General features: G+C 42.4%; 1 protein-coding gene across 2 annotated transcripts in view; it reads left to right on the forward strand.

Annotated features, from left to right (window-relative positions):
• PLXNC1 (plexin C1) overlaps positions 1-26,551 on the forward strand; it is a 141,963-nt gene that overhangs the window by 44,309 nt on the left and 71,103 nt on the right. For both annotated transcript variants that reach the window (XM_089921132.1, XM_022562399.3), the window contains exons 5-9: positions 10,373-10,487; positions 18,200-18,347; positions 21,700-21,787; positions 23,812-23,914; positions 24,055-24,156. In XM_089921132.1, the coding sequence (XP_089777258.1) occupies positions 10,373-10,487; positions 18,200-18,347; positions 21,700-21,787; positions 23,812-23,914; positions 24,055-24,156 (556 nt within the window). The remainder of the gene's footprint in view (positions 1-10,372; positions 10,488-18,199; positions 18,348-21,699; positions 21,788-23,811; positions 23,915-24,054; positions 24,157-26,551) is intronic.

The following is a 26,551-nucleotide window of genomic DNA, read 5'->3' on the forward strand; positions in this document are numbered from 1 at the left end:
AGAGCTGCCATAGCAAGTGGTCACCAACTCAGTGGTTTCAAACAATGCAGATTTATTCTCTCACAGTTCTGGAGGCTGGAAATCGAAAATCAAGCTGTTAGCAGGGCCACTTTCCCCCTGAAGGCTCGAGGGCTGAAACCTTCCTCTCCTCTTCCAGCTCCTGGTGGCTCCTGGTGGCTCCTGGTGTTTCTTGCCTCTGGCAGCATATCTCCAACCTCTGCCTCCATCTTTATGTGGCCTTAAATGTCCTTCTCCTCTCTCTTGGCAGAACACTAGTCATTGAACACCTTAAATCCAGGACGATTTCAACTTGAGATCCTTAACTCGTTACATCTGCAAAGGCCCTGTTTCCAAATAAGGTCACATTCCGAGGTTCCGGGTGGATGTGAATTGTGGGGACCACATTATTCGACCCACTACGTGAGGGGGGATGGACAGTGTGAAAATAAAGAAGAAAACAGCATGTCAGATGCAATCACTGTTAGGAAGAAAAATAAAGCAAGGAGGGGGTAGGGCATGCTGACTGGAGGCAGGGGAGGTTAGTTTCAACCAGAGGATCCTGGAAAGCCTCACGGAGAAGGGGACAGCTGAGCAAAGACCCAAAGGAGCACACTCCACTTTGGGGATGTCCCCCTTCGTAGGCTATGGCCTCATCTAGCCGAGTGGCTCGGAAGACAGTTTGAGGTGAAACATGGTTCTAATTCTGCATCTGTCCCTCCTTTCCTTCCAATCCGGGATGTGTCCTCGTGCCTGAAGTCTGTGCAGTGACCCTCCTTTATGGTCCAGTGCAGCTCTAATGGCAGCGATCATCATAATAATGGGGTTTGGGGGTGGCCCCACCTCCTTGTGTGAGGACCCCATTGTGCCAACTAACTGTGTAGAAGCAAGTAGGACAGCTGTCTGTGGGGTGGAAGCAGTGGGGAGCAGAGGGGAATATGTTATTCGGGCCTGGGGGCATCACTGAATTACCCTGGCAGAGGCCAAACCCGGGCATCTGGGTTACCGAAGATGCTGAAAGGGATTTGGGGGCCTTCTCACGCTGGGAGGGGCGGGTCTTGGGTGGACATGAATCCCCTGGGTTCTTCATCATCTTTGTCAGCTGTTAGAAGAGCTGGGAGTATTTCAAAGCAGAAGGTGAAGAGGGGTTGAAACTATGAAGGCGCCCGGCTCTTTGCGCCTGGACAGCTGACAGTGGCTGGCACAGGGAGAACGCTTACCATGCTCAGAAGCCAGTCTTGGTTTTGGTCCAACCTCAGCCTCCAAACTACTTATCTTCGCATCTCTTTAATTGATGTAGCCTGACTCAAGCAGGTACCGTTAGGAACACCCCTTTTAGTAAATATATGTTTTAATGGAATAGATTTTTTGTTTTGAAATGACTTTATCTCAGGCAGCAAGCACTTTTGTAAGTATGTATCGATTGGCTTTTAAAAATTCCTCAAATGTTTTCACTTGTCTTGGTGACCTAGTACTTGTCCTGTTCCCAGCAACTCCTCCACATTCAAACAGATGTTCATATCTTCATTGGAAGCCTTCCTGCCAGTCCTTTGTGTTTTTGCTCTTGTGATGTTTTGTAACATTTGGGCACTTGTATCCCGCTCTATGGAGAATGGACCATTTCTGAAATGCCTCATGTGGGATTCAGTGTTGCTCTCTGGAAGATGGGGTTGTTACTGCTGCCAGCTGTTTACTGGTGGGGAAACTGAGGTCCTAAGAGGCTAAGGAATGTGTTCCCCGTTACAGAACAAATGTGTGGGAGAGCAGTTTGGAACCCAGATCTTCCTGACTCAAGAGACATCATTTTCCCATCTTTATTTCCTTGCTACCTATTTTTTACGAATGCCTCCCTTAAATTCTTCAGTTCAGGGTTTGCATTTGGAAATTAAATCACCAACTTTCAGTGCGCTCGTCAACCACCAAAGAACCACATGGGGTGAAGGCCACAACTCCCTTTTGTGTGAGTGTTTCAGTCTGCAGATGTGTTTTACATGTGCTAAATAGCTCCAAGTTTCAAGACAAAGGTTGGTTTTCCACCACGCCAGTTAACTGGCCAGCCCGGTGAACAAACATCAATGAAACAACTTAATGCTGGTATCATGGAGACATAGACAAGAATTTAGTCACTTGAAAACTTAATTCTTAATCCAATTTAGCTAACGCTTGTTGAATACCAGGCCAGATACTAGGCCCTGGGGAAACAAAAATGAATGAGGCTCTGCCTTGGAGAAGCTCACAGGTTAGTGCGGGAAGCAGGCACTGACCAAATAATTTCAATACGCCGTGGAAAGTGCTCTCATAGCTGGTGCTCAAGGCATAGGGAGACCCCAAGAACCCTTGGGAGGAGGAGGGTTGTGATTAAGAAACTTCCAAGGGGCTTCCCTGGTGGCGCAGTGGTTAAGAATCCGCCTGCCAATGCAGGGTACACGGGTTCGAGCCCTGGTCCGGGAAGATCCCACATGCCACAGAGCAAATAAGCCCGTGCACCACAACTACTGAGCCTGCGAGCCACAACTACTGAACCCACGAGCCACAACTACTGAGCCCGCGAGCCACAACTACTGAAGCCTGCACACCTAGCCCATGCTCTGCGACAAGAGAAGCCACCGCAATGAGGAGACTGCACACTGCAACGAAGAGTAGCCCCCGCTTGCCTCAACTAGAGAAAGCCTGTGTGCAGCAACAAAGACCCAACACAGCCAAAAATAAATAAAAATAAAATAAATAAATTTATTTTTTTAAAAAAAGAAACTTCCAAGAAGCCGTGAGCTGTGTCTGCCTCCTTACATGGAAAAGGCAGGCTGATTGTTGACCTGGTGTACGTGAGCAACGCAGAAGGCAGCCTGGTTACCCCTATTGCCCAGATCCCTCTTGCATCTCTATGATTTTGTGTGTGTGTTTGGCTTATGTCATCCAAACCTTTTACCTAAATTCTGTTTCACTTGCCTGTGTAATAAATATAATAACAACGATTATACTAATATTTACTGAGGCATTATTGGAAGCCTCCGTTAAATAGATGTACGTTTTTGAAACAGCTCCATGAGATAGAAACAATTATTATCTGCGTTTCTACAGTTGGAAAGCCGGAGACACAAGTGTGAGGGCATGTGATTTGCCCAAGGTCACTGGCTTGTAACTGGCAGACCCACTCTACTCTCCCCTTCCTTCACTGAAGTCTAGCCAGTCTGGTCTTTAATCAGTTCCTTGCAGAGACCAAGCTTTCAGTGAACTCAGGGTCTTGGCACATGCTGTTCCTTCTGCCTGGAATGCTGTTCCCACTACTCTTGATGTGGCTGGATTGTTTTCATCCTTGAAATCTGAGCTGAAATGCCATCTTTCTTGACCAGCCTATCTAAAGTAGTTCCTTCCTGCTATATTTTTGATTTCTGCAGAAGACTTACCTCAGTTTGAAACTATCTAAATTATTGTCTGCTTATTTGGTTTTTGTCTGTGTGCCTCAACAGAATATAAGCTCATTAAGAGGGAAGCTTTAACTGGCTTAGGCATTCATGTGTCCCCAGTGCCCAGTGTTTGATGTCTTGTGGGCACTCAGACAATATCTGTAGAAGGAATACTAGATATGGCACTAGGCCCTGGGGGTGCCAAGGTGAATAAGGTTAGCCTTTTCCTTGGGGATCTTATAGTCTGGTCAGAGAGACAGGCAATTAGCAGCCAATGCATTGTGCTTTGTAACATTTGGAAGGTGCCCGTGGGGACACAGAGGAGGGCACGACTGCTTTGCCTGGAGGCTGGGTAGATGTGGAGGAGGCGACATTGAACTAGGAACACCATTTCACCAGTATTGCAGGCCCTGGGGCATTCTGCACATGCCAGGAAGAGCTGGGCAGTTTTCACTGCATGTGTTTATTAAGTAACTGCTCTCTGTGAGGCACCACGCACTAGATATTAGCGACCGATGTATTTAGGAGCTTGTAGGCTAAATAGAGAGACAGACTTATCAACCCATGATTGCCTGGGGATGAGTTTGGAGAGGAAAGCAGGAACTCGATCATGGTATTGGGTACTGAGATGAGTGTGGAAATGTGTGTTCTAGGCCCCGGTCATGAAAGTGATGTAGGTAGAGGTGTTTGGTGTAAGTGAAAGGGTGCCACTGAGGGTTCCTAAGTAGGAAGTGGTGTGATCAGTTCTGTCCTTGAGAATACCTAGATGTTGTTGTGGAGGCTGACTGAAGGCAGGGAGGAGGGAGGCCCATCAGAAGGCTGCTGCAGGAGCCTAGGTGAGAAGTGATGGGTGAGGGCGGACTGCAGGAGATAGTATAGAGAAATGCTTGGAATTAATAGGTCACAATCAACTGGTATGAGAGATGAGGAAAAAAAGAGTGAAAAAAGGCCCAAAGTTTTCTAATTTGATCTTCCGTTTGGATTATTACTCATTAACTGAGATCAGGCAGTGTTTCCCAATGTGCATGGCTAGAACTTCTAATCCCTCAACAAAAAAGTTGGAAGATGGTGCATCATCCGTTTCTGTCTTGGAAAGTTACAAAGCGCACAGGCATATTCAAGGCTCTGAGAAGTCCTGCAATAGAGAAGACCATTAATTTTGTTTAGTGTTTCCCAAATTTCTTGACCCTCCTTTAACACTAACACCTAAAACAACCCGAAGAACACACTTTGAGAAATGCTGAGAAGTGGAATAAAACCTATATTTTCCCGTAGGGCCCAAGCTCTGGGAGGACATATTTACTTTTATCTTGGCATTTATGACATTGCTATGCCGGAAACCTTTGAAAATTTTGAGGCATTGGCACAGTAGTAAGAGTATGGATACCAGTGCCAGACTGCTGAGATTCACAGCATGCTAACCTCTCCGTGCCTCAGTTTCCTCATCTTTGAAATGGAGCCGATAACAATAATACCTACTCCCTGAGGTGGTTGTAGGATCAACGAGTTAAGTCCCGGAAAGTCTAGAAACAGTGCCTGGCCCCTGGGGAGGGCTCAGTGAGTGAGAGCCCTTATGAGGGGCATTACAGGGTAGGAGATGAGACCATGGACTCGGAAGCTGCACTGCCTGGTTTGGTATCTCAGCCGCTCTGCTTCCTAACTCTGTGACCTTGGGAAAACAATATGGAGGCTTCCGTGCCTCAGTTTTCCCCAGCTGTAAAGCAGGGAAATTTGTTGTACCTACTTCATAGCTTTGTGAAGAATAAGTGGATCAAATCATGTGAAAGAACATCTCTTGGCAGGTGAGGTGTTTTCACTTAAAAAAAACAAATCTTCTAAATTGTCTCTGTTATTAGCATCATTTTCTTATGTAGATTGGATCTTCATCACTGGAGCTGAAATTCAGTTTTTCAGCTTTCCCGGCAAGTTATTTTGGTCTCGTATTTTGGCATCCCCCTTGGCTGACTCTGGAGGCCTGCAATTCAGAGTTTAGTTTTTCACAGTGACTTCCAATTCTCTTCTTTTCAGTCGAGATTGGTTTCTCCATCTTGTGGACTGACAGCATTAATGAAAGCCCCCTGATTCTGGGGACCACGTGGCCCTTCCCCTGGACTCCGTGCCTTTCTGAAAAATGCAGACAGCTGTTTCAAATCACTTAGCGGAAGACCTTTGCTCTTGTGGCAAAAATCTACCCACAGGATGGACACAGTCTCCTGTTTCCTGAGAGAGAGGCTGGATGGTTTGCTTGTTAAAAGTTTTCTGATACTGTATCGGTAGAGAATCTTTGGAACAGGTCACACCACGGCTCCCATTCAAGGCAATTACCAGATATTTAGTTATCAGTTTACTTCAGGGATTGTCTGCTCTTGGTGAACAATTAGATTAGAAGGTGCTGATGAAATTCGAGTGGCAGGAAGTAGAAGTTACATTTCTGAGTTCAGAGTTTCTATTTCAAGTTTGAGTAAGTGCTAAATTCTTACCGAGAGATTTTAGCCTAATAGAGTCAGATTCTCAAGGTCCCCCAGCCCATCCCATGGGCATTTCACCTGCCTGGAAACTTCAGCTCATTTCCAGAGGTGGGTCTCCCTGTTCTTTATGTTGGCATGAAAACAATAATTTAAGCCATCCCCATTAAAAAAAAAAATAGAAATACTGTATAAATACAATACTGTAACAATAAATTTAAAAGTCGATCCAGCTGGGCACTGTTCCCAGACTACCAGCTGAGCAGAAACACAAATAAGTAAAGAAGAAAAACTGCTATACGATGCAAATGGCTTCAATCTCATTGTTTTCTGCTACTCTTATATTGCAAATAGATAGAACTGAAGTTACATTACAGATAAACAGGTTTTGTGGGCTAACCTGGAGACCTAATCACTGTTTATAACATTATTTCTGTGGGGAGAAAAGTGTATTCCATATTACAAACAGATGGTTTGCAAGCAAATTTCTGGAACACAATAGATTTGTGAGTTGGGGCCTCCTGGAATTTTAACCTCTAGTTGGATGTTTTGTATTCAGGGCTAGTGATGTGTGAAAATTCAAGGCCTCTCAGGTTCCCCCCCACCCCGCCCCTGTTTTCCTCCCAAATCCTTGCTTCCCCTCTTCGTCCTGGATGCTCTGTCTCACCTTCTCTATTCATCTGTTCCTGGGGTCCTCATCTCTGTTGCCTCATCCTGACACAGCCCCCTCTCCAACCACTGTTGGGACCCCAGGAAGCCAGGAGGAACTCTAAATGTCATTGTGTTTGTGCACCTTATTAAATGGCAGCTAGGGCTCACAGGAGGCCCTGCAGCCGAGGGGCCAAGCGTGTGGCTCTGAAACCAGACTTCAGCCACCTGGAGCTGTGCACCCTCGGCACGTTATTGCACCTCTCTGAGCCTCCGTTTCACCCCTGTAGAATGAGGTGGTTGTGAGGACTAACGGGGGAAGACTAACTGTAAACACTCAGAACAGTGCCAGGCATGGGGCAGTGTTCCTTCCAGACAGGTACATGGTGGAGTAGTTACTCAGGGACATCAGGGTTTAGACAGATTTCCACAAACTCAGGAAGCAAACCCACCGTATGCAAATGCTTTCTGAATTCCAAACAGCAAACTTAGAAACAAGTGTCTGGGATCTCCCTGTTCATGAGTCGGGGCCGGGGTAGGTTTTGAATGAACGTTACGAGTTAGGGGTCTGGGAGGGTTGGTCCACGTACTCGAATAGTGTGAGTGACAATCTCAAACTCTTATTATCTTGACTAGATTAAGCTCTACAGCAGATTTTATGAACAAGCCTGTTAAATAGTTTCATTCACTAAATTGCATCCACGGTTCTTTAACCTAGCAAAGGTTTTTTTTAAATTAACTTTTGGGTTTGGGGATTTTTTTTTTTCTTCAGGCAGTTTTTTTCTTTGCATTTGAGCTGGCTCTGTTTCCCAATTTGCAAGTAGGCTAGTGTCTGCACATTGGCCTTATTTTGTAGGCAAGAGAGCTAGCTGGAAATAAGGACTAGGAAAATAAAATACTGGTTGGGAGGCGTAGGACTTTTGGAGAGATCCTCCGTAGAGAGTGGGGCAATAGCATAAGATAAGAAAAGCAAACATATCTCTGCCATTTTTTTCCAGAATGCGCTCATTCTAATTTGAATCCCATTTTCCTCCTATCTGTGGCCTGAAGAAATTGTAATGAAGCCAGTTAAGAAATCAGCCTATTTGAGAGGGCTTCATTGAGGATCAGCCTCACCGAGAGTCGAGTCTGACAATGAGATTTTAATTGTATTTGGGCAAAGGCTTAACTGTCTATGCACTTGACCGTTGCTTTCGTGGATGTATAGGAATAAGAGTGATGGCTTTCAAAAGGGACCATTTCAAAGCAACTGGTTTTGTTTACTAAAACGTGGGAGCTGTAAGATCTGTTCCCCCTCCTGAAGAAATCTGTGTGGGTAACGTGCTGTCGTGAAGATTTTATAATCTGCCGTACTGGAGAAGTAATAAGATATTGTTGTTGGTTGACCATCTGGTTATACATTCTTGGTGTCACAGTTTGCTTTTTTATTTTTATTTTTCAGCTGGTGAGAAGCAAGGAATGAGAGTTTAGAAATCTCAGAGGTGTTTTATAAACCAGGAATTTACGTTTAGTTGCTTAACATGGTTAAATTTTGTTTTCACCTTATACAAAATAGGAATTGAAAGGTCTCTCTCTCTATTTTTTTTCTTCTTCTTTTTTTTTTCCCCCAAAAAGACAAACTGAAAACCTCAACTTCTAATTTGTTGCCTCTCTGGCCCCAGATTCAAACTTTTAGCTTACATTAAAGATAGTCTCTTGACTGCAAGTACAAGTCAGACGTAAATCATAAGGAAACTCTGGAAAGAAAAATCACCTACAGAAAGGACCTGTAGAGATTTCATGTATCATCCATTCATTCAAAACTATTTATTGAAACCCTAGTATTTGCATACCATGCTGCCAGGCACTGAAGGATTTATAGAAGAAATATTGAAGACACGTTCCTTTCCTTTGAGGATCTTACAGCTTACTTGGGGGGAAATGACGTAGACAGATGAAACAGTTAAGTTGTAACTCGAGGAAGCATATGATTAAATACCCAAATGTGTGGTGCTGACAAGAGATGCCATAGGAGTTCAGAAAAGGGAGCGATACTTCAGTGGCACTACCGTTTTCTGCCTACAGATTGGCAAATGGTAGCACTATTTGTATGAAATATTTTACACTTGTTTTTTTGGCAGCCTCAGGCCTTGACTCCCAGGCAGTATTAAGAGCCTACAAAAATATTTGTACGCCAGTCACTCTAGAACTGACTTTTTTCTCTTTTTTTTTTTTTTTGCCTTTTTTTAGGCAGAGGAAGTGCCTTAGACAAACCAGAATGCCTCTGAGAGGCAGGTAGTTTTTGACAGTCATCATCACTTCCAAATACAAAATAGGAAACCAACCTCATCATCCCGTGTTTCAATCCAGCCGTACGTGTGCCTCCATCGCAAACTCTCCCTGATGTTGAAAGGAGGTTTAATTTGAACTTAATGTCTGTGATGGACGAACTAGTCATCAAGGGTCAGGTGAATTTATGGCTTTGGAGAATTGCTGATGAAAGTCCCCGTGGTCCCGAGAAGGAGAAGGAGATGACACAGGTGGAGGAGAGTTTGGGCGCAGATGTGCTCCCTGAAAGCAGGGCTCCCCAGGATGGCAGAATATGATGACACGCTGGAAGTACTGCACTTGGGGGTGATGGTTAATGAAACTCGCTGGCTTCCTGTTCTATTTTTGTCGTATTCAAATTAGCTCAGCGCTCAAAGATGAAGCCATGGGGCCTAAATTCTTAAGAATTAAAAAAAAAGAGAGAGAAGAGGAAGAAGAAGAAATAAAATGCTTGTGAAGTCAAATGCACTGTTGGGGACCACACCTCACCCCACTCACATCCTTTCAGGGACTCCCCGGAGCTGAATGTGGTTATTATTTAGTTGCTTTTCAATCTCGCATGATTCATGAATTTTCAGTTTTTCTTAAAACTTACTGTCACTAGTTCTCCTCCACCCCTTCGTTTTAACCTTGGGCCTTGAGGAGGCAGAGGTAACAGATGTTTTGTTCTTTTCCTTGATACCGTTCGGGGGATGTCTGTGGAGCCCAACACCATTCGGAAATCACAGGGCCCTTGGTGTTCATTCTTCTTGTTAAGTTGGCGGCCCTGCTGGTGAGGCAAGAGTTTCCAAGTTCGCGTGACCTAGAGTGACAGAGACAGGCGTCAAGCAAAGCGGTGATCTCACCTTTCAGCTTATGATGGTGTTTATCAAAGTAGTTGGCCCTGACCCCAGCTTAACATTTATTTGGGGGCATCCTCTGAGCTGGCCGACTTGGCAAAGTGGCCCTGGCAAATGTTTTACCCAGTATCTTTTGATATAATTTGACATCTGTCGAAATAAATGTTATGTAGCAGATGGTTCTGGAATGTCTTATCAAATTCTTGGGAAGACTCTGCCCTTGCAATATGTTTATTTGATTATCATACTGCAAAGCACAAAACGGTCGCTTCCATTTTTTTTTAACAACAAAAAAAGTTACACAATGGGTTGATATTCTAGAAATGAATCGCAAACCTAAAATGTATACAATGTGTAAACCCTTTCTTGAGCTGTTCTGTACTAGGTTTTTCTAGAAGGGGGCTCTTTAATTGTAGAATGCAGGAGAAGCTGTGTTTTGGATGTATTTGGCAATGTTATCTCGAGAGATGGCTCAGGAGTCTAAGTTCAACATGTCCACATTTGTTCTCTGCTCTGAGACATGATGGAAAAAATGCTCTGCTGGTTTCCTGTTGCTTTTCATGGTTTTAGCATCATGTTCTTATTCTTTCTTGAAATCAGTAATCCACTATATAAAGCCTGGCATTTTGAACCGAAGCCAAGTATGAGAAAGTTTTAACTGATGCATGTGTGCTGCTTTGCTGCTACCCCCCTTTTTTTTCTTTTTTGTTAGGTGTACTTTTAAAGAAGATTGTGTGCATTTAAAGAACTCAGAAAACTGGCTGGATGTTTCATCTGGAGCTAAAAAGTGCCCTGAAATTTACCTATTTCGAAGCAGTAAAGATAAGGTAAGAGGAAAGATTTTTAATTGGTCTCTACTGTCTCATTTTACACAACTGACGCCGGCTTCCTTCTGTGTGTAAAATATCCATTAGTGGTCAAATAAGCTTAGTTATGAGATCCTCATTATCAAATTATCAAACTCATTTAGTTAACTGATACTTAGTGCCCACCAGATGCCATACACTCTGCAAGGTGATGGGGAGGTAGCAGAGAATAAGACACATCATGGGCCTGCCCTCATGGAGTTTGTCATCTTACGCAGCTAAAGATGACCTTTATTTGTTGAAATTAAGGAAAAGATGGACTACTAATGTCGCAGAAAAATACACTGATAGGGACTTCCCTGGCGGTCCAGTGGTTAAGACTTTGCCTTCCAATGCAGGAGGTGCGGGTTGCAATCCCTGGTTGGGGAGCTAAGATCCCACATGCCTCGTGGCCAAAAAACCAAAATGTAGAACAGAAACAGTATTGTAACAAATTCAATAAAGACTTTTAAAAATGGTCCGCATCAAAAAAAAAAAAATCTTTAAAAAAAACCCCACATTGATTAAAAAAGAGAGAAAAAAAATAAGTTCAGATTCATGGTCAAGATTCCTTAAATGTGTCTTAAGTGTCGAATTTTGTTGTTTTATGGTTTCTTTTCCTGATATGTTCAGACTTCTCTTGACAACTGTCTTATGTGCATGGCTTCAGGTGATGTTGATAGAGAGGGAGAGAAAGCAATGTGGGCAGTGAATATCGCAAGGGGGGTGTTCCCTGGAAAGTCCATGGGCTCTTGCTATGGCAGTACCGCCATGGGCAGCACAGCAGCCCTGTCATTGGATGAGAGAAAGGTAGCAACGTGAGCATATTCAGGCATTTTCTGATTCACATACCAACTGCGCCCCATGGGAGAATGGAATTCCTGCCTTGCAGTCTCGGTGGCTGGAAAGAGACATCTTCTCCCTAATTACAGCTCTTGTATTATGGATAACTGTACAGAATCACCAGCAGCAGCCTTGACCTGTCTGTTGAGCTCACTCTGTTTTATTTGAATGCCACATTAACAAGGAGATGGGTCGCCTTCTCTTTCCCCTTACACTTTGCCATTTCAAATAGCAAGAACCGTACCACTTAAGATGATTTAACATTTAATAAAGGAGAGCCAGAGCATTTAATGAGGGATAAATAACAAAAAGAATCAAGCTCTCAGGTCATAACTGATCAGAACTCATGGATTTCAAGTTATCTGACTGTTGTCACTTTCTGTTGTCCTCGTGTGGGTGGCAGTGTGGAGGATGGGTGGGGGTGGGGGGGCAAAAAAAACCTGTCGAAGCCTTCATCCAAGCCTCCATCAGCCCTGCACCAGAATGAATAGATTCTGGGAAAAGGATGCTTACGCATCTAAGTAGAGGTATGGCCAAACTTTTATTTCTCTTATCAGTCTGCAGAATAGCCGACTTTAGTGCTGATAGAGACTGGTAGAAAATACCATGATCATTGAATACACCCAGGACTCCGATGAGTTAAGATTACACAAAGCTTTTTTTCTTTCATCATTTTGAAAATGTTAAGGGTAGTACTTCGGCTCAGTGAGGTGAGGGAAAGTAACTTGTTCATTGACTGAAAAGTGCTGCTTACACAATTTGCTGACCTATCTTTGGGTTCACTAGTATAAGTTAATCACCATTCACATCTAGTCTGGAACATTACAAAAAATGTTTACCACCCAGAGAACTATGGGTGCTTTCTTCCCCACCCTGAGTCCCACTGTGGTTTGCCCTAATCCCTCTAGAGTCTTCCCACAAAGCCATTACCTCACTCTCTCCAGCTAACCACCACTCTCAAGGTAAAGGAGATACGAGTTTAGTAATTTGAGTAAAGCTATTCTTTGAACCCAACTTTGGGCTGATTATTTTAGTAATTTCGATAAGATGTCAGTCTCCATTTCTTGGTCATATTATTTCAAAGTATTTCCTATCTTGATTGTTAGCTGTGACTTGCCTGAAAGTCTTAGATCTTTGGTTATTTAAATAATTCCTTATCCCAGACCCATAGAGATGGAAGTCTATGGTTTTCCCTGATTCTATCTATTAGCTTGGTTCAAAGAGTGTTTGCTCACTGCCCATCATATACCTAATAACATTCTAGTAACTTTCGTGGTATGGGAAAAAAAGACCCATGTAATACAGAGACTCTGTTTCCAAGAAGCTTTGTCTCTTTACACAAGACAATGAGAAGACAGCGTATCCTCATCCTCGTTATGAAATTGGCATTAAAAAGAAAGAATTAGAGCAATTCCAATTGTCTTGGAGGGACTTCATGAGATTTTGTTGAGTAAAAACATCAAGATGCAGAAAAGTATGTATAGCATGATCTTGTATTGATCCAAAAAATGTCCCTGTGTATGTTCATGTATGTATGGCTCTATATGGTTATTTGAGCATGGAGAAAAACATGGAAGAATTCGTGCTAGGTTGTAAACATAGGCTCCCCTGATGGAATGATTCATGTGGTGGAGGAAAGGTCAGAGACAAGTAAAAAAAACAAACAAAAACACAAACAACTGAAATCCTCATACACACAGACAAACACAAAAAGGGATGCGTGACATCTCATTTTGCATTATGTAAAATTATATGTTTGTATACCTATAAAGAGATTTTTAACAGTCAGTAAAAATGGCTTATACTGATAAAAACAGAAAAAATGTAGGAATAAAAGTATTTCCCACAAACAGCACGGTTCCTAAAGGAGAGACTAGAAATGTTCTTTTACACATCAGAACAGAAACATCAATTCCATCACTGACACAACCAACATTGTTTCTAAAGTTGTGTCCCGTGTAGTAATACAAGAAACAAGTAATAGAAATAATTATTAGAATGGAATAGACAAAAATATCATTATTTGCTAATCTTACGTGGTGGTTGTATATCTGTAAAATCTAAATATATTAGCTTTTAAAACTTTAATTGTTCAGTAAACATTCAAGTAACAATAACCTTACTACATGTAAGACAAACTGTTAACATCCATTAATAAAAGATCCCATTCATTAAAAACAACAGAAGTACTCAGGCACAAACTTGAAGAATGAGGTATATACCCTGTATTTTAAAATCATTTTTACTAGGAGATACATGTTGAAGCCAGCTACGAAAATAGTGATTTTGGCTATGCAACAGCTTGTCTTAAGCAATGGTAATAGTAATTAGATAGTGAGGCAGTGGTCTATTGATGCTATTTATAATTCATAATAGGAAAACCTTATCAATTAAAAGCATAAGCAAATATAAAAACAAAGACACATAAGGTATTTTCTTGGAAGATATGAAAAACATCGTAAATATATCCAGACATATACTATGTTTCTTGGTGGGAAGAGATCATAAAAATGTCACTACTTCCTCAATCTATTTTCTAGATTTCATGCCACCCCAGTGAAAATTTGAATAGACTCTCTTAAAATTAATATAAAGTTCATCTGGAATAATAATATGAACTGGTCAAGAATATCCAAGATATATCTTGAAAAAATAAAATTATTTAAGCAAGACCATTTCCATATGATTGTAAACACATATATAGTGGCAATAATTTGGCCCATGACTCTGGTTTAAAAATAGGAATATAGATCCATGGAATAGAGTAGAAAGCTCAGAAATAGATGTAAAAATTTTGGGGCTTCCCTGGTGGCGCAGTGGTTGAGAGTCCGCCTGCCAATGCAGGGGACACGAGTTCGTGCCCCGGTGCGGGAGGATCCCACGTGCCGCGGAGCGGCTGGGCCCGTGAGCCATGGCCGCTGAGCCTGTGCGTCTGGAGCCTGTGCTCCGCAATGGGAGAGGCCACAACAGTGAGAGGCCCACGTACCAAAAAAAAAAAAAAAAAAAAGACGTAAAAATTTTAAAGAGCATTATCGTAAGAGGAAACAAAAGAATTATTTCATGAAAGTTGATGAAATAACTGGCTTACAATGTGGAAACATAGTTTAATTCACCTTTTTTACTTTAAATATAAAATAAATTTTAGGCTAATTAAGAAATTCATCTAAAAACCTAACAGAAAGTAACTGAGCATCAGATAATTTGGAAGTATAATTTTCTGGCTCTGAAGGAATATATTCTGTAATAGCAAGAGAAAAATATTCATATACTTTTAAAAAAAATCTATACAAGGAAAAATAAGAGATGACTAAAGCACATACTTCAGGAAAAACATTTATGACAGGCAAAATATTAACTGCTAGATATGAAAGCTAGGAGAAAGTAAAAAGAAAAATCTAGAGACACCAAAAAGTAAGTGGGCAGAAGTGTATATTCTCACAAGAGGAGGTTTAGAGGGTTGGATATAGATATGGAAGTATGTTCAGCTTCACCAGTTATCAAATAAGTACAAATTAAAGTGAAAATAAGGTTTGCTGACACCTAGTGATGGCGATGCCAATTAACACAACCTTTTTGGAAAGCAATTTGGCGATATGTTTCAGAAGTCATAAATATATTCATTCTGCTTGAAGCACTAATTCCAGGCTTAGGCTTCTGAAGAAGTAATTTGAAAGAAAACCCATAAGCTTACAGATGTTATTGCAGCGGCATTTATAGACTTAGAAACTTGGAAATAACCAAACTGGCAATAAGAGGAAAGGTTACATAAAGTAAGGTCTGTCGATAGAATGATAGAATATTAGGCGGCAAGAAGTTCTTTGGCCCCATGGACATTACTAGCTAATTGACACTCAAACTTCATATCTCATCTGATTCTTTGGGTCTTCATTCCCTCTTTATCCAACTTAACTCAAGAAAGTTATTAACTTGGCAAGGATTCCCACGTTGGGTTCATTAAGCCAAGGTATCAGCTTTTTAACCATGCTTGCCTGGAACCCAAAGTCGCACAAAAATACCTTCAACTCCCTGGCTATCCTCTTCTTCCACTGCTTGAAAACACTTACTGTCCCCTATTTTCAGATCAACTCCAACTTCTTCTGCCCCATTGTTCCCCTGAAACTGAACTCCATGGAGCCATTCCAGCAGACACAATAAGTCCTCATCTTACTTGGCCTCTTGGCTGCATTCTTGAAACTCTGTCTTCCATCACCTTCCATGGCGCACCTTCTCCATCCTCTCTTCCTTCCTTCTTGACTATGCCTCGACCTCCTTTGCTGGCTCCTTCTCTCCCTGACTCTAAATGTTGGAGTTATTTCAGCCCCAGGTTTGGCTCTTCCTCTCTTCTGACTCTGTACTTTGTCCACAGACAATCTTATCCACTCCCATGACTTGATATACCATCTATATGTTGATGTCTCCTTTATCTCCCACGCAGATTGCTTCTGGGCTCCAGGCTTATTATATCTTCTTAATTATCACACAAGCATCTTGAACTACACACATCCAAAAATTGAAGTCTTGATCTTTCCACCCAAGGTCTGCCTCCTCGTGTGTCTCATTGCAATATACGGTACCTCTGTGTCCAACCATTTGCTTACCACATCCACATGCCCCACTTCCAGTCCTGCCCCATGCTACCTCTAATGGGTATATTGAAGCTGTCAATTCTTTCCATTTCTACTGTACCATCCTAGCCCCCAGGCTTCTATCATCTCTTAATGACCTCCATCCCGTGTGACCCTCCGGTTTTCATCTAGCAGACTTTCCCACACTTCTGCTAGACTATAAGCTCCTTGAGGGCAAGGGCGGTAGCTGCTTGCTTCACTGAAGTAATCAGTGCCTTGTGTAGCACGTGGCACCTCCTAAAAGCTTGATAAATGTTTATGGAATAAATTAATGCAATGATTACAGTTATGTAAATGCTATGTATGTGAGAACTGGAAGGCAATGTGGAAAATTTAAAACAGCTAGTGAAAATAGGACTTTAACAAGCTTTCCGGTGCTTCTGTTATGATGTTTGAGCAATGAATTCAATTTAAGACATACGTGTGTACAGGATAACAGGTGATAACGGTCATGCGCTGAGATGTGCGGTACAGGGAGAAATGCAGGGGTGAAGCACGCGTGAGAGTTCAGCCAGGTATTGAAGATGAGCTGCTGGGGATGGTCTGGGGTTCAGTAATATGTTCAGGTCCCCTGGAGAGGGTTGGACTTCAGTCCAGTGGAAGTTGGACTATAAGAACTTGCGTTCCAGCATGATCCTGTGGCTCAGAAACAGGATTTTTTGAAAATGGAAAGATGGGGGTGAGATCCCAGGGCTAGAAGAGATTTAGCAACCGTATCAGAAGATGAGAGACAGTGGTTTTAGCTGGCTGTGCAGAGTCTGGGCAGAGGTCTGAAGTATAACAGAAGATGGACACCTGTCACTCTTCATCGTGGGTGATAAGGTTACCACTTCCTATGGTCCCAGCTTCCTAAAATTTAGCCCACCTCCTCACCAGATCCCCTGCATGCACATGATGCGGAAGTGGTCTCCCATTGGCATATTATTTTAACTTTCCTTTTTCTTCTTCTTCCTCTTTCTCCTTTTTCTTCCTTCCTTTCTCCCTCCCTCCCTCCATCCCTCCCTCCTTCCTTTCTCTCTTTCTCTCTTCTTTCTTTCTTTCTTCTTCTCCTCCCTCCTAAACATAAACAAATGAAAAAAAATTATGTATTTGGATGAGAATACTTAATATCATAAAGATATAAAATCCCCTAAAATTAATGCATATATTAGTACAATTCCAGTTAAACTCACAGTCCCCACACTCCATTTGCATAAAATGATCTTAAGGTTCATATGGAAGAATAATGTCTAGGAAATGTTAAGAAAATTATTAAAATAAAAATAGAGAGAGTTGGGCTTCCCTGGTGGCGCAGTGGTTGAGAGTCCGCCTGCCGATGCAGGGGACATGGGTTTGTGTCCCAGTCTGGGAGGATCCCACATGCCGCGGAGCAGCTGGGCCCGTGAGCCATGGCCGCTGAGCCTGCGCATCCGGAGCCTGTGCTCCACAGTGGGAGAGGCCACGGCAGTGAGAGGGCCGCGTACTGCAAAAAAAAAAATAGAGACAGTTGCCATAAATATATTTAAATCCACAGTAGTAAAAATTTGATGACATTGGAATAGAATCAGATCAATAGATAATTGGAACAGTGCAAAGTTCAGAAATAGCTTGCAGGTATATGGTGATTTAATATATGACAAAAGGAGTAGTTCAGTGGGAAAAGGAATTTTTTTTTTAGTAAATGGTTGTGACATAGCTGATTAACCATCTGGATAAAAATAAAGTTCGACCCTTATCTTACACTATACATAAAAATAAATTCCAGATGGATTAAAGACATAGTTTAAAAAATAAAGCAACAAAGATGGTGGAACAATATTACATTTGTCCACAAGCAAGACTTTGGGAAGAACTTTATAACCAAGACAAGAAACCCTGCATTTGATTACATAAAAACACATTGTGTAGGGTAAAAGATACCACACATACAAATTGCAAGACAAACAGATCAGGAGAAACTATGTCAGAAATATGACAGATAAGGATTAATATCTGTACTATACAGAGAGCTCTTAAAATTGATAAGAAAAATACACACAAAGCAGAAAAAATGGTCCAAGGATATGAATATGCGATTCACAAAAGAGCAAATTAAATAGCCAACAAAACATCTCTTCCTTTATATTGGCAATCTAAGAAATTCTCCTTCTACGGCAAGTCAGAGGTGAGTTCATTTAAGGCTCTAGGATGGATGGAAATGATGGAAAAAACCACTAATTTGATTCCTGAAATTTCTTCCCCACACAGACGACAGTGACTGTGGTGGGAAGCTTCTCTCCAAGACACTCGGAGTGCATGGTGCAGAACGTGGACACCGGCAGGATGCTCTGCAAGGGTAAAAGTGTATCCAATGAGACCTGCACCTGCAGCATCCCGACCAGAGCAACCTACAAAGGCAAGTGGACTCTGTTATTTTTGTTGTTGTTGTTGTTAGAAAATGAAGCAGGCAGGAGAAACCTCTGAGTCCAGATTGCCCAGGAAACAAGTTAAATGACAGAATCTGAATAGTCCCACGCTGTAGAATCTCTCTCCCCCTACCCCTTGCTTCCCACTTTTCCCCTCAGTCCCGCTCACCTCTGCTCCACTCATCACATGAGTGCAGGACCCCACAGTCACATGTGGCTGGAGAATGACAGAGGATGGTAAGTTGGTTAGGTGAGTGGAGTCAAGCCAGAGACCTTTGGGCTGACCTTACGTGGATGGTTCAGATAATTCATAGATCTGAACAGCTGGGAATGCCCTTGATGAGATGAGAAAACAGAACGGCCAACATTTTATCATCTTAAGTTCATTGCATTTGTTCATTCATACAGGAAGTATTTATTGAGCATCTATGTGCCAGACACTGTGCTTAATGGTAGGGAGGCAGTGACCGAAAACACTCCCCTGGTCCTTGTTCACAGTATTTAGAGCCTCTTGGGGTAGAGATGAGTAAACGGCACCTTACAGGGCAGTGGGTAGCATGCAGGGAACATAGCACACCATGGGAAGCACATGAAAAGGGCACCTAACTGGACTTGGGGGGGCAGGTGAGGGGGCAAGGAAAACTTCCTGGAGGATGAATAGGGTTGAGCTGGACAAAGAAGAAGGGGAAGAGTAATGCAGTCAGAGACCAACTAGTGTGATGGCCAAAAGGAGAGAAAAAGCTTTGTCTGAGGAGCCAGAAGAGGTTCTATATGGCCAAGGCAAATAAGGTAGAAAGCAGAATGATAGAAAATGGATACCAAAGAAGGTACAAAGTGTCTGGCACAAAGTAGCCATTGATGATCAATAAATTTCTGTTGAATGAATGGCCGCAGGTGGAGAATGGGACAGGAGGAGGGAAGGGCTGAGTTCTGAAAGGTCAGAGGGAAGGGAAGCTGTGGCAGTGACCGGGTGATGGGACTGAGAGCTGAAACTGTTGAAGACAGGTAAGGGTGGAGCGAAGTGGGTGGATTCAAAGGATGGTTAGGAGTTAATACAATGGACAGACTGAGGATTCATGAGTCCCTCTGGGTCAGGAAGAAGTAGAGTCAAGTTCGTGGGTTATTAAAATGCAGGTCTTGCTCACCTGTAACATAAGCTTCGGAAGTATTTGATTATTATTATTATTTTTTTTTTTGCGGTATGCGGGCCTCTCACTGTTGTGGCCTCTCCCGTTGCGGAGCACAGGCTCCGGACGCGCAGGCTCAGCGGCCATGGCTCACGCGCCCAGCCGCTCCGTGGCATGTGGGATCTTCCCGGACTGGGGCACGAACCCGTGTCCCCTGCATCAGCAGGTGGACTCTCAACCACTGCGCCACCAGGGAAGCCCCGGAAGTATTTGAGATCACCTTGGAAAGCTAGTTGATTGCTTTTTAAAATTTTTTAAAATCTTTTTTAAAAACTTGAAATATAGTTGATTTACAGTGTAGTGGATTGTTTTTACAGCCTCCGTCAACTGAACCCAACCCTTTGTCTGCCCTTTTCTCTGCATGCCTTCCATATTCTGAGCAGGCAAACAAACCCACTTCCCGCCTCTTGCATTCAGCCAGCCAGTGGCCATTGCCAAACCTTTGTTTGTGGCCTGTAGTGGCTTTGCCTCTTTCACCAAATCCTGTCTCCCTTCTGCTTTGAAAAGTCACCTCTTCCATATAGCCTTGACAGATTCTGCTCTAATCATCCCGATCGTTCCAGTACCCTCTGGGTTCCCCACCTGCACCCCAATCTTGGTACCCAGGTGCTGCATGGAACTTGAACCACTCAGAGGGTGTTTCCTTGACTATACTGTCACTGTGCTTTTTCACCTAAATTATTTTATCTCTTCTAGAATAACTGCGAATGCTTCCAGAGCAGAGAGCATATATATTCGTTTCCTTGTGATATTTCCCAGTAGTATTTTGTGCACAGTTGATACTCAGGAAAGTACAACTCTTGCTAGTCTCCATCACTGGACACTTGTTGATTCCATTGATATGTATTTTCACTGGGAGTCCCTCAGTACTTACTGTCCATATGTTCATGCTACTAACAATTATCAAGTGTCTGTTCAAATGCTCTTGCTGAGAGGTCACGCCAGCCCTCCAAACCTTCTTGTCTTTGGAACAGAGGATTATCATTTCACATATACCCACTTTATGTGAGCAGAATTTTATGTGGCATTCTGGCTTTCAGAATGAATGTTCCTGCTGAAGAGAACCCCTTAAAGTAAGGGTTCTCAGACTTTTGGAATCATATACTAATAATATTTCAGTTGAAAAATTAGGGGTGCCAACAAAGTTAGGCCAACTTCTTAATTTCTCAAGGAAAGACTTCTCATTTTAAAAGCATCATTTGCTCTCCCCGTTAATTCATAAAAGGAAGAAGATATTAATGCCAAAATGGGTGACAATGAAGATATCACAGAGTAGCCCTGGTCCCTGGCCACAGTAGGATTTGAAAGGCACCGCTCCAGGCTGCCTCACCAAAACCTGGCTATACACAGTCAGTACATGGGGAGATTACAGACAGATTCCGGACATCCCCCAGCCCTGCTGAGTCAGAATATCTAGGAGTGTGGCTCTGGAATCTATATTTTCATCAATTTCTCAAGTGATTCTGATACACAACCAGATTTAGGGATCACCTAGGGTAGAGTATGTAAGTTAAACAGGTACAGGAAATATGCCATTTCTCTCATGCTGATTTAGCAGAGTTTTTATCTTATTACTTTATTCTTTGGGGGTTTTCTAACCCATGGGTAGGTTTTCAAAAGCAAATAAGAAAACCTTCATCATAGATTTGGCAACAGTTGACTCCAAGAAGATCATGGCTCTCAGCCCATGGGAACCACACTTTGGAGTTTGTTAGGTAAATATCCATAGTATGGATTTTTCTGAAGGTGCAGGATTTCTTCTCTAACATTCTGGTTATCATGTTCTAGGCAGTTCTTGCTCGGTGACTTGTTTTATTCTTATGCTGTGGCCAATTACAAGCTGAGATAGTGATCCCAGGGAGAGTATGAGCTGTAAATGGGCTGTGAAATGGCTTTTTCTTAGTGATTGTCCGTGGGAGGCCTGGAACGCTAGGTGGGCCCGGGTCTGTTTGGAGGCTTGTGCTGTGCACTTCGGCTGCCTGACGTGAATGGCCCCCGGGAAGGAGCCACGTACTGATTGAAATGTTAGCGAACAGCTGGCACACCCCACCCTCTTTGTGGAGGAGGCAAAAAATATTTAATTTTTGCATTTACAGCTTTGCTTGACGATAGCAGGCCTCCACCGTCAATGACTTCTTTTTCCCCTTTGCTCCAGATGTTTTAGTTGTCAACGTGACGTTCTCCTTCAGTTCCTGGAGTGTGTCAAAAAGATTCAACTTTACCAACTGCTCATCATTAAGAGAGTAAGATTTTATTTAACATGTGAATATTCTCTCATTGGCTTTAATGTATTTATTTGCTTTACTCTTCGATTTCCTAAAGACCTCTTTTGTGGAGGAGAACTTTCCAAGGTGCCTTTTGGAGCATGGCCTAACGGGAGACAGGAGAGCCCCTGAGCTAATAAGCTGACTTGTTCAAGCCCTGCCAAGTGAGGTGGAGCAGAGAAGAGGCCAACAGCTGTGCTTGGGTGTATTTTACCCACAGGGAAATACATCCCTCCAACCAAGAGGTGGCCTTGAAGTAACAGGCGAAGGGGTGCTGCTAGGTTCTCACCTGATCAGACTGGCTTTGGGAATTTGAGTCAAGGAAGAGAGTCTGAGCATGAGATAAGGGGAAGTCACAGTCAAGGAGAAGCACAAGAGGAAGTCTCTGTCATCAAAAGAACATGTTAATTGTGACCCACGTTTTTGTACTGGGTTTGGCCCTGTTGAGCTACGTACCCCCCTGAGTTAGGACCACACCTCACTCCTTGTTTCTAAAGCAGACGGAAGACAGAGGAAATATGTCTCCCAGATTCCTGGTTTTCCAGCTGCAAGATGGGATGGATGTTCCCATGGAAACAGTGGGAAGCTGTATTATTAGTGATTCTATAGCTCTTTCAGTGGTTTGCTTGACCAACTGTGTGAGTACCAAACGTGGGTTTCTTTGGGTCTGGTCTGGGAACCATTGTTTCTTCAGGGTAAAGGCATTCGAACTCGATGCTGAGTTGGGAGGTCACCCTACAGCTATATGAACGGGAGCCGCTGGACTTCACCTTTACCACCGCCGCACTTTGAAAGAGGGATTGAATTCAGTGATTTCTAACAAGCAGAACGAATTCAGGGAGGAAAAACACCAAACTTGATACAGAGAGTCCATGAAAATGGGGAAAAAAAAGAAAAAGGGGGAGAGTTACATAAACCTGTGTAGCTCAAGGAGAGTTTAAACAGAACACAGTTCCTGCACCCACACTTGTAAGGCCTGGTGAGAGGAAGCGCCTTGCCCCAGGTCCGCAGCTAGGTAATTAAGAACCAGACCTCAGACCCACAGCTCCCCAGAGGGGGAGCACCCTTTCCTTGGGTACCTACTTCCCCTTCGAAAAGCACTTAGTAAAGTCATCACACTTGAGGGGTAGCGATAAGAGCGCATGTCACAAAGCTGCTTCTAGCGCACTTCGGTGGCGGGTGAACCCTTAGGCGAGTCTGTGCTTTCTTCTCCCACCGAGACTGCCATTTCTGTAGGTCAGAGTCTCAGGATGCCTTGGCGTTTCTGGAAGAATACATGAAATGCACATGTGTCCCCTCTCCCTGATCTAGTCCTCTCACTGTCCCAGGGCTGAGCCTTCCTTTTGCCTCCTTTGGCTACCTTTCCAAACCCACCTCGATTTCCATTTTTATTGTTCTTGCTTTAACACTGATTATCCTATTAAGTGCTTTTCAAGTCTTCCGCTGTTATCCATGCATGGTTGTTTGATTAGTAGACACAGTTCTTCCTTAATTTGATTAAAAAGCAAACACTGGCACCCTGTTTTCTCTGCTCGCCAGGTAGCACTTTTAGTTTCCTGTCTTCCAGGCATTTGGCAGTGTTTCTGCTCCAGTGAGTAAGGGTGGGTTTATGGGGGGGCTGGGGGAGATCAGTCTCCAGAGGGAAACTTACCTGAAGGTAGACAAATAGCAGAACTGGATTCAGAAACAGATTCAGTGGGTTCCTGTTATCTACTGACATACCCGGTGACCCCAGCTTCAGGTTTCCATGGCAACCCCCCAGCAAGTGTAATGATGGTCCATCAGCCCCGAGGGCTGCCCAGAGCAGGGCATAAAGTCAGTACTATATCCCTAGCCCCAAAGGACTGTCCTCTCTCCCCTGGGTGCATCACAGTCTATCCAGGGATTCTTTTTCTTCTTTTAAATGCTCGCATGCAGCATCACAGAGGGAAATTCTAGGAAATTCTAGGATATGAACGTTTTCCTAAAAATGCGGGAATTAAGTTGGTTTTCTGTGTTGCCAGATGCCCAGTATGTATTGGAACTGGCTGTGCTTGGTGTGAAAGTGAGGGAAAATGTATCCATCCCTTCACAGCTTGCGACCCTTCTGATTACAAGAGGAACCAGGTAAGGTGACATTTTCAGTATTACAGGGTTTAACCAAAAGTAAATATTTGTGACCACCTAGCCCCAGCCTGTCTTTTGCCTTTATTTCAAACTTCGAATTTCCACCAGTTCGGATGTTGAAGGGATATTCTTCATTTCAGGACCTCTGTCCAGTGGCTTTTGAGAAATGGGCCCCACCCAAGACAGCAGGAGGAGGAAGATTCAAGGAGAAGACAAGTAACAGAACCACCCAGGGCTTGCAGGTCAGACCCTGTTTTCATATCGATAATGGGAAAATCCCCCTTTGAATGGCAGTAACATCTCCTGCTACTTTGGGTTCCTTTTAAAAATTCCCTATTTTACTTTCTACCCAAATTCCCTTTTTTACCTTTGGTTTTTAACCAAGTAGCATTTAATTGGCTCAATACATCAGAAGTTGCACACTCGCATAAAATAAATTAAAAATCTGTAATTATGAAAAATGAAGGCCCGGTAAAAGTAAAATTTTAAATCTGACTTCGTGGCTCTCAGGGAGAGTTAGAAGGAAGTATAGAGCACACAGCACTGAGGGGATTTCAGTGTTTAACCACATGTTATGATTGCATTTTGGGGGGGGCGGGGTATGTGAGGGCTAGGCGTGTCTATGCAAAATATATAAACGAATCTCTTTGGATTATTTTTCTTTGCAGAGATGATCTAACCAGTAGTCAATAATGTCAAAACAAAGAGTTGTGTCTATGTAATAAATATACATTTCTCTTCACTTCTCAAAACTGTTTTTCATGGAAAAATACTTTCCATGAAATTTCTTTGGAAATTCCTCTTATTTTCTTCACAGTAAATCCCCAAGCTCAACTGACAGACGTGTTTGAAAAGAGAGAACATGACCATGTAAACATTTCCAGGTAGATGCATTTAGTACACAAATGCTGACTTCATTCATTTGATGGAAGTTAATTGAGCATCTACTATGTGGTGAAAAACAAAAAAGGACAAGTTCTTGTTCTCATTAACCTTGGGTCTAGTGGGAGCAGACAAATTAAAAACAGTAACATGTTTTGTTCTTAAAGGCTCAGTTTTCTATTTCTTGGCTAATCTGTGGCTTTGATGTATCCGTTTGCTGCTACTTAAGGTCAGGTGCCAATATAAATAAGTAGCACATTTTTAATCACTACCAAAAAGTTGAGAGTAACTTTAGGTGAACTTAGTAACAAGCAAAGGGAATGTGAATCAAAATGGATTATGAAGTTAATTAAAGGCATTAGAAAAGCTTGGTGTGCCAGTATCTTCAGACTTTTATTAAAGTCTTTGAGGTTTTATTAAGTGATGAGCCGCATTTCTCTTCCCATTGGTTTATGAAACTAAGGCATAGTGACAGGTGTTTGAATCAGAAAGGCAGTGGCTTTTAAAAAAAAATTAAACTTCTCTTTTGTTGTTGTTTCAGTTGTTTTTTTAAAATCTCGGTAAAATACACATAACATAAAATTTACCATATTTAAGTGTACAAGTTCAGTAGAGTTAAGTACATTCACATTGTCGAGCAACCATCACCACCATCCATCTTCAGAACATGTTTCATCTTGCAAAACTGAAACCTCGTACCCATTAAACAATAACTCCTCGTTTTCTCTTCTCCCAGCCCTGGCAGCTACCATTCTACTTTCTGTCTCTATGAATTTGACTGCTCTAGGTACCTCAGTTAAGTGGAATCAAACAGGATTTGTCTTTTTTGTGACTGGCTTATTTCACTTAACATAATGTCTTCAAGGTTCATCCATATTGTAGCATGGGTCAGAATGTCCTTTAAGGCTGAATAATGTTCCATTTTTTTGTATATATTACATTTGTTTATCCAGTCATCCATTGATGGACACTTGAGTCGCATCCAGCTTTTGGCTATTGTAACTCATACTGCTATAAACAGGTGTGTACAAACACCTCTTCAAGACCCTGTTTCAGTTCTTTTGGGTAGGTACCCAGAAGTGGAGTTGCTGGATCATATGGTAATACTATTTTTAATCTTTTGAGGAACACCATTCTGTTTTCCTTATCGCTCTGATGTTTTACATGCCCACCAACAGCGTATGAGCGTTCCACGTTCTTTCCAGCACTTTGCTGTTTTCGTTTTTTTATAGTATCCGTCTTAAATGGGTATAAGGTGGTATTCTCTTGTGGTTTTGATTTGCATTTCCCTACTGATTCGTGATATTGAGACTCTTTTCGTGTGCTTATTGGCCATTTGTGTGCCATCTTTTCTATAGAGAAATGTCTATTCAAGCGTTTTGTCCATTTTATAATCAGGTTTTTTTGTTGCTGTTGAATTGTAGGAGGTCTTTATATATTTTAGGTATCAACCTCATATCAGATATATGATTTGCAAATATTTTCTCCTATTCCATAAGCTGCCTTTTCACTCTGTTGATTGTATCCTTTGATGCAGAGAGGTTTTTAATTTTATTGAAGTGCAGTTTATTTTTTTATTTTCTTGCCTGTGCTTTGGGTGTCATATCCAAGAAATCATTGCCAAATCCGATGTCATAAAGCTCTTATTCTAAGAGTTCTATAGTTTTAACCCTTATATTTAGGTCTTTGATCCATTCTGAGTTAATTTTCATATATGGTGTAAGGTAAAGATCCAACTTCATTTCTGTGTGGGTA

The sequence above is a fragment of the Delphinapterus leucas genome, chromosome 11, assembly GCF_059928025.1.
Source record: "Delphinapterus leucas isolate spDelLeu-1000000601 "Yukka" chromosome 11, BTC_Dleu_Yukka2, whole genome shotgun sequence".
NCBI lineage: Eukaryota > Metazoa > Chordata > Mammalia > Artiodactyla > Monodontidae > Delphinapterus > Delphinapterus leucas.